The following is a 7,488-nucleotide window of genomic DNA, read 5'->3' on the forward strand; positions in this document are numbered from 1 at the left end:
GACTTATCCTCAAGATCATGTGAAAGTTTATTTACATTTATCTTATAGGGACTAGTTTTGTGAATATTGAATGGTGAATTATTCATTTTAATTATTTGAGTCACACCCCACTGACTCAAGATGGTAAAGGCTGACTGAAACAAAAAACAAATTTTCCCATTTAACATTCACAAAACTAGATAAAAGAACTTTTAAGTTCTATATCTGGGTTCCTGTAGCAAAAACATTGTGTAGGAAAGATGGATTTAAGGACATATATGATCCTGAGGCTTCCCTGGTAGCTCAGTTGGTAAAGAATCCACCTGCAATGCAGGAGACCCTGGTTTGATTCCTGGGCAAGGAAGACTGCTGGAGAAGGGATGGGCTACCCACTCCGGTATTCTTGGGTTTCCCTGGTGGCCCAGCTGGTAAAGAATCTGTCTGCAACGTGGGAGACCTGGATTTGATCCCTGGGTTGGGAAGATCCACTGGAGAAGGGAAAGGCTACCCACTCCAATATTGTGGCCTAGAGAATTCCATGGACTGTCACAAAGAGTTGGACACAACTGAGTGACATTTATTATGATGATGATGATGATCCTGAGTGTAAAGGTGTACAAGCAAAAATTCCAGACAGTATTTTAAGGCAGTGGAACTGGTGAGACCCAAGTCAAGTTTCTCAAACAGTAAAGGGATCCTAGGTAATATCTGGGTTATGGATGGGATAGGTAGAAAATTTTATTAATGTGAATATATGAAGCCATGAAAGGTTGGAGTTGGAAAATATGATGGCAGGGTAGGGCAGAGGGACCTGGAAGGCCCAGGAGGGGTGGAGTTGTCTGCTAGGCTGGTGGATGGGGGAGGGGCGGTGGATGCATTCTCTTCATGTTGTCCCCTCCCCCACCCTCAGAAACCCTTTGTGACTCTTGAGTTCTCAGTGATGCAGGCTTGGGACTATATTCAAGTGACTGCACTCTCAGTGCTCAGTAATCTCCGTCAGCCTTGTGATTCAGACAATGGAATTCAGAAAATGGAATGTTCTCTCATTTTTGAATAGCCCTACTGACCCATGTCTGAGCTTTGGCTCCACCTCCTTGGATATTGACTCTGACCTCATTTTCCTGTGTGGGCTGGGGTTGTTCCTTCTGTTCCTGTGGTACCTGGTGGGGTTTCCATGTTTACCAACCTTCTGTAAAATTAAACGCATCCAAAAGGTAAGTAAGTAACCCTGGGTGCACCCCCAACAGAGATTCTTTATTGCTGTTTCCATTTCTATTCCACATTTTAAGATGAGTTTGGTTGGGTCAGAGAGACACCTAAGATAGGAATTTCAAGGAGAGGATAAAACTAGGCAGGGCCAGTGGTTCAGGGAGTACTAAGGCTTTCATTTGAAGCCCACCGACCAGCTGAGTGTTTGGAGGATTCCAGGAGAAAATCCCAAACATAATTCTGTGGCCCTGGGTTGGGTTATTTAGAGAGTTTTGGATCTCTGCAGGAGAAGAGTTCCCCAATGCTTGATCATGAGTTACATTCTCAAGTCAGGCATCACTTGACCAAGCCTTCCTTTGTGCTGAGCTGGTCAGGACAGCAGTGCTGAGCCTCTGAGAGCCTCCAGAGCAGAGGCTGAAGTCTGAGTTTTCAGGACCCAAAGTCCTATCTGAGGGACACAGATGTTGACTTTAGCCTCAGATGCTATGCCCTCCTTGGGCAGGTGACTTCTGACTGAGACTATCAAGGGTGGGCTTCAGAGACAAAAGTCTTTCTCTGGGTTTTTTAAAGAAAAAAAAGTTGAAAACATTTTAAACCTTTAAAATTGGCAAAAGGAAGGGACACAAAGATTAGAGTCATATTATTCCTGGATAATGAATATCTGAGTTTTCTAGAGAGGACTGAGAGAAATGAGCCTCAGCACTTCATTCTTTTCATTTTCAGTGTCAGAGCAGAACCAGGAGGAGAAGGAAAGGTGTCACACTGAAAGGTAAGGCTCTGCCTGTTTCACCGGATCTCTCCAAGGGTGACTCTTCCCGCCTTTTCCATGAGATCCCAGGTCCGTGACCTCTGATGATGTCAGTGGCTAGATACCATTTCTCTCAGAAACCAGAGGTATCTGGGAGGAGGCTCATGGGGAGGCAGTCCGAGTCTGAGACACTTCTTGGATTCCCTGTTTTTCTCATGGCTCGGCATGAAGCCATGATGGACCTGGGCAATGGGTGTTTCTCCACAGGTGGCCATGTGAGATGTCAAGAGTCAGAACGTCTGTGTCCTGACTTTGTATAAGTCCTCTGACTTCCTGGATAATCAGATTGCTCTCTGAGGCCACACTGATCTCTGTGTTTCACATGGTGGTTTTGAGCATCACAGGAGATATAAGGCATGTGAAAGTACTACAAGTGAAGCAACATACATATAAAGTAATTGACCATTTGATCTCATCTGCTAATTCTTGGGTCTTTCAGAGTCTAGAATCCCAAGGGTTTCCCGTAAGGGGACTCTTACATTATACCTATGCTTATACCTTCCTTACATGTAACCCACTCTCCTGGTTTCGCAGGTTGGAGATTTCACCAGATAGAAACAGAGGAAAAAACGAAGCTGATTTCTATTCTGAAAAGGTGACTAGTCTTTCCCCTTCTTTCCTGATCCCTCCTTAGTATGTTCTCTGCAATTCCTGGGATTCAGTGCAACCTACTGTAGTCACGGGAGGGGGTAGCATAGGAATGAGTATGTGATGAAGGCCTTAAGGTGAGGGTTATTGAGCATGTTGTGAAGTCAGGGATGTGGAGCAATATAAAGTGGCAGCAGGCTCCAGCCCACCCCTGCCAGGCCAGCAGGTCGCCCTTTCCTTATTCTGGTCCTGGTTGCATCTTTGTACTTCCTGTCTCCTGCAGCCACCTGGGCCAGCATGATGATACCATCCGCTTTCGTCAGCTCTTATGTCCAGATCCCTTCTGTGAGGTGTGTAATAATGCAACTGCTGAAGTCAATTGGTTGCTGTTCCCGGAGACCCTGGAAGATTCTGCTTCCTCTATGTCCCCTTTGGCTTCCACAGCTCCTGTGGCCGATTCATCATTGACTCTGTCCCCTGCCTTCTCAGCAGTCTCTCCGGGAGATCTACTACCAGCCTCTCTGCCTGAGCCTTCCCCGTTGCCCCCCTCCATTCTTTCACCTAGCTCCATGACCCCCTTAGCTGACTTTCTGTCACCCTCACCACTGGGTCACACTCTGGCATTAGAGCCTTTTACTTCTTTGGATTCCGAATTCCCAGTAGATTATTCCTCACCCCAACCCCTTGCCTTTCCCCCTCTCCTACCACATGACATGCAGACAGCAGATCCTGTTCTCCCACCAGAGGCCACTTTGTCTCTGAATACCATCTTTTCCCTTGACCCCACCCTTTCCCATGATATCAACCGCTTATCAGATTTGTCCCAAGCAATGAAGCCCGCTGATTCTTTTGCACCACCAACTCTGTCTGTTTTACCACAGCCAGACTGCACTTTAACTGTCACTCAGTCTAAATCAATTGCCATCTTACTGACACCTGTTCCTGAGAATTTGCCTACCGAAAGCCCTGGCATGTTGTCCACTTATGTCCCAACACTCACAGGCATTGATCATTCAAGCCTGTCAATTTCAGACTTCTCCTGGTGGCAAGCTCATGCCAAAGACTTAATCCCTTCCACGTTGGCACAATGTGATTTCAATCAAGAGTTTCTCGCCCTCCACTCTTCAGAGGCCTCTTTTGGCGGAGACCCTGCAGCCAACCTCATAGAGCCTGGTAATCTCTCATGTCTCAGCCCTGATGTCCTGGCACTCCTGGAGAGACAAGTACAAAAGAGGAGCGATTTCCTGATGTGGAAAGAAAAGGAAAAGAAAAAAGATTCTTTTCCAGAACAATTGAGGCCAGACTATCAACTAAATTCCTCAGGGATAAAGTTAGAGTCAGTTGCTGATAAGCCTGTGCATCAACAACCCCCATATCCTAAGACCTTGGAGGACCAATTACAGCAAAAACCTACCCAGCTCTTCTGGGGTCTCCCATCTCTACACAGTGAGTCCTTGCCCTCTGCTGTTGATATCTCCAGTGACAATTCCTCAAACTTTATTTTCAATAGAAACTCAAATGCCTCTACAGGCCAAGAATCCCCAGGACTTCCCCATCTCCAACCTCTGTCCTTGCCTGAGATTCAGCCTGAATCCTTGCCTCAAACCCTGCCTCAGTCTCAGCCCCTACCTCTCACTCAGGTCCAGTCCCAAGCTGACCCAAAATCCCCACTCCTGGTCACACCACCTGGTCCTCTACCCCAGATTAGGATCTGTGGAGTGTATTTCCATAGACCTCAGAATGAATCAGAATCTCTCTCCTCATCTGAAATTCAACAGCTGGAATGGAACGTGTTGCAGAAACAACAGGAAAGTTTGTGGGGTTTACCCTCTGTGATCCAAAGATCTCAGGAAGACTTCTGTCCATTAGCTCCTAACACTTCTCACCACCAGCACCCTCAGGCCCATGTTTCAGTCTCCATTCTTCCTGGGGAGTTTGCTCTCAGTGATGAACTTCGGAAGAAACTAGAGCATCACCTTCGAAAGAGGCTCATTCAACACCGGTGGGGCCTGCCCCGGAGAATCAAAGAGTCTGTGTCACTGATGTTGCCTCCAACTGGTTTTTTAGAGGCATCTAAGTCAGAAAGCAGTGATGGAGTCTCACTGATCTCTGTGTTTAAGGGTCAGAGTAGCAAACATGTAAATGTTGAATTGATTCAACCCGGAAGCTTCCATGAGAGAAGCTCGGAAATGCTCCAGCTAGAGAAAGATGTGGGGAAAGATCAGGAACATAGCCAAGAGAATGGACAGGAAGATCACCTGTTGAAAGACCCAAACAGCTCTTCAGATAAGGATCTGGGGTGTGACTCTGAGAAAAACATAAACAGTCAGATCATGAGTCTCTCAGAGAAAAATTTAAGGGTGTCAGCAGAGAGTCTACAACTTGAAAATGTCCTAAAAGTACATTTGAGTAAGAAGTTTGAGGAAATAAATGAGGGTCGACTCCCTGGGACTGTGCATAGTTCATGGCATGCCATCAAGCAAACATTGATTCTTTCTGCGAAATCCCACACCAAAATAAAAGAGAGAAGTTTGACATCATCAGTGGGTGAGTCCTATTCCTTGAATACCTTCCAGGACCTGACTTTTGTTGATCCCAGTGCACAGCAGATGCTGGAAGCACATATTAAAAGGTTTCGTATGAGGATGTTGTGGGGCCTTCCTTCCAAGGTCCTTGAATCCATACAAATTTTTAAACTGAAAGATGCCTCATCCCAGTCCTTGTCCCATGCCAGTTTTTCCTCCTCAACCAATGCGATTTCTGAGGCAGACTCCAAATTTGGGAGCTCCAAGTCCTTTAGAAGAAGCTCTCAATCTTTCCATGGAGACAAAGTGGGAACACTCTGCATCACAGGGAGAGGAAGTCATAGACAGGCGCAACTAGCTGATAGATATCCCCGAAAGCTGCTTGCAAAGCAATCTGGAGCCAGATATGAGCCAAAGCATAAGAGTGTGAATTCCAGTGATAAAGGAAAAATGCAACAGGGCAAAAAGGTGGAGAAGTCAGAACCTGTTTCTATGCCCAAACTGTCTAGGGAGATATTCAAGGCTGAGGAGCTTGACACTCTTCAATTAAAAACGAATGACATGTTGACAACCAACAAGTCAGGGAGCTCCCAAATAACAAATAAAGTAGAAACTACTGTGACCACTGAAAGCCCCCCACCCAAACTACCAGTTCCCCTAGATCCTAAATGCTTATCCCTTAAAGAACAACTGTTTGATGAGTTAAAGTTTAGATTGGAGAAGAGGGAGCAGAGCCAAGCTCAAGGCCAACCCACGGACATGTCCCTTGCTTCAGATAACTTGACTTACAAGGCTTCACTGACTCCTGCCCAGGGCATCTCAGGTGGGGACACAGGAGAATCCCAGGTGCTGCATGTCCATGTGGAGGACAGAGGAATCACGATGGAACAGCAGCAGGAACCCTGGGTCCCTAAGCAGGGCTTCCAGAGGTGCCAGGATAAGAATTTCCCACCAACTGTGAAGAGAGTGAGCTCCCCAGGGTGCAGAGCAGAAGAGCTAGGTGGAGGGGATGCAGGGCTGGGGACATCCCAGCTTAGGAAGAAGAGTTTCCCTCCTCAGGAGATGGTACTAGAGGAGATGCTTGTGAGCAAGTCTTCCCAGACCCTTTCAAAGAAAGGACAGTCTCTTCCTGAAGGCCATATCAGAAAAAGAATGAAGCACTTTTTGCAGTGGCTTTATCCTGGGGAAAAATGCAAAAGGCAAGAAGATCCCCAGGAAAAGGGCAGCCCCATATCAAGCGTGCAGAGCAGAGGCCTAGTTAAAAGTAGAGCTGCTGCTACTGGATCAACAGAGGCTCAGAAAATCATGACAGACATCGGGAAGTTCCTAGAGGAGAAACTGGGGTATCGGCATGCATTAGATGTCACTAGCTCTCAAGAGGACCCTCCTTCCCCAGTGCACTTTGGGCAATCTCAACAAAAGGCTGGAGTACAGGTCCACACAGAGCCTGTCCGGGGACATCCTTTCAACTCCAAGGTTCCCTCTAAAGTGACAAATACCAAGTCCTGCCACCAAGAAGCTATCTTGGCTGGCCAGAGCTATCCTCCAAGTACAAGACAGATCAGAAACAAGAAAAGACAGCCCCAGAAAGCTGTGGCATTTAAGGACCAGCAATTGTATCAGAAACATCCCCCACCAGTGCCCCACAGGGAGCCTGTGCCCCACCCACGCCCCACCCACAGGTGTCAAGCTGGCCAGGCCCGTCCAGCTGCGCCCACCACTGCTGAAGGCACTGTGTTCAGAGATCTGTCTCTACTGTTTAGACAGAAAACACTTCTCCAGAATTTCCAAGGAGGAAAACTTCCCATCCAAAAATAATTCCTTCCTTGTGGAGAATGTTGATCCTTCCCAATAAATGTTTCTCTAATAGTAAGATGTCTTTTCTGTGTACTATGTTGAGGCATGGGTTTGGTAACTCAGGGATTATATTTAAGGGAAGAATATAGTTTTGCTCTTACTTACTGCTTCCTTTGGCTTTGGTGCAAAGGTGACCAGCCCTCTGGAGTTCTTGTTGAGAAACAGATACCATGTGCCCCCCACTCCCACCCTCTGCAAAAGACCATTTCCTCCTTGATGACGTTTGAGGAGATGGGCTTTGTCTCCTGCCCCTCTTAGCTTAGCCTTAAAGAAAATGTATAGTAGACCACACACCTCCCTCACTGAATGTTTTACATCCTTTAGAGAAGTAGGAAAAAGACAGGTCTTCTCTATCTGAAGAGGCTTAAGGATGGGTTTACTTTCTGAAAATAATCCTGAAGAAGAAATCAATCTTAATCATTATTGAGAACTCAGTGACCAGAGGCTCCTACCTGGAGCTGAATCCCTTGAATGGCAGTGTGTGGGTGTGGATGTTACTGTACTGGATGCTGGGCTGGTTGC

General features: G+C 46.7%; 1 protein-coding gene across 1 annotated transcript; it reads left to right on the top strand.

Moving 5' to 3' along the window:
* The first annotated feature begins 908 nt into the window (after window positions 1–908).
* On the top strand, window positions 909–6,982 carry LOC133252739 (spermatogenesis-associated protein 31D4-like). The gene is made up of 4 exons (XM_061425617.1): window positions 909–1,193; window positions 1,912–1,957; window positions 2,531–2,591; window positions 2,868–6,982. Exons 1-4 carry the CDS (start codon window positions 996–998, stop codon window positions 6,925–6,927), a joined length of 4,365 nt encoding a protein of 1,454 aa, XP_061281601.1. The 5' UTR covers window positions 909–995; the 3' UTR covers window positions 6,928–6,982.
* The last annotated feature ends 506 nt before the right edge of the window (window positions 6,983–7,488 follow it).

This window comes from Bos javanicus, chromosome 8 (genome assembly GCF_032452875.1).
Source record: "Bos javanicus breed banteng chromosome 8, ARS-OSU_banteng_1.0, whole genome shotgun sequence".
Lineage (NCBI taxonomy): Eukaryota > Metazoa > Chordata > Mammalia > Artiodactyla > Bovidae > Bos > Bos javanicus.

Bases quoted from the DNA above. Each gene is read 5' to 3' on its own strand.
- LOC133252739 (XM_061425617.1), top strand. From the start codon at position 996: ATGGAATTCAGAAAATGGAATGTTCTCTCATTTTTGAATAGCCCTACT. The intron at 1,958-2,530 runs GTAAGGCTCTGC...CTGGTTTCGCAG, and splicing joins GAAAGGTGTCACACTGAAAG to GTTGGAGATTTCACCAGATA. The intron at 2,592-2,867 runs GTGACTAGTCTT...TGTCTCCTGCAG, and splicing joins CTGATTTCTATTCTGAAAAG to CCACCTGGGCCAGCATGATG.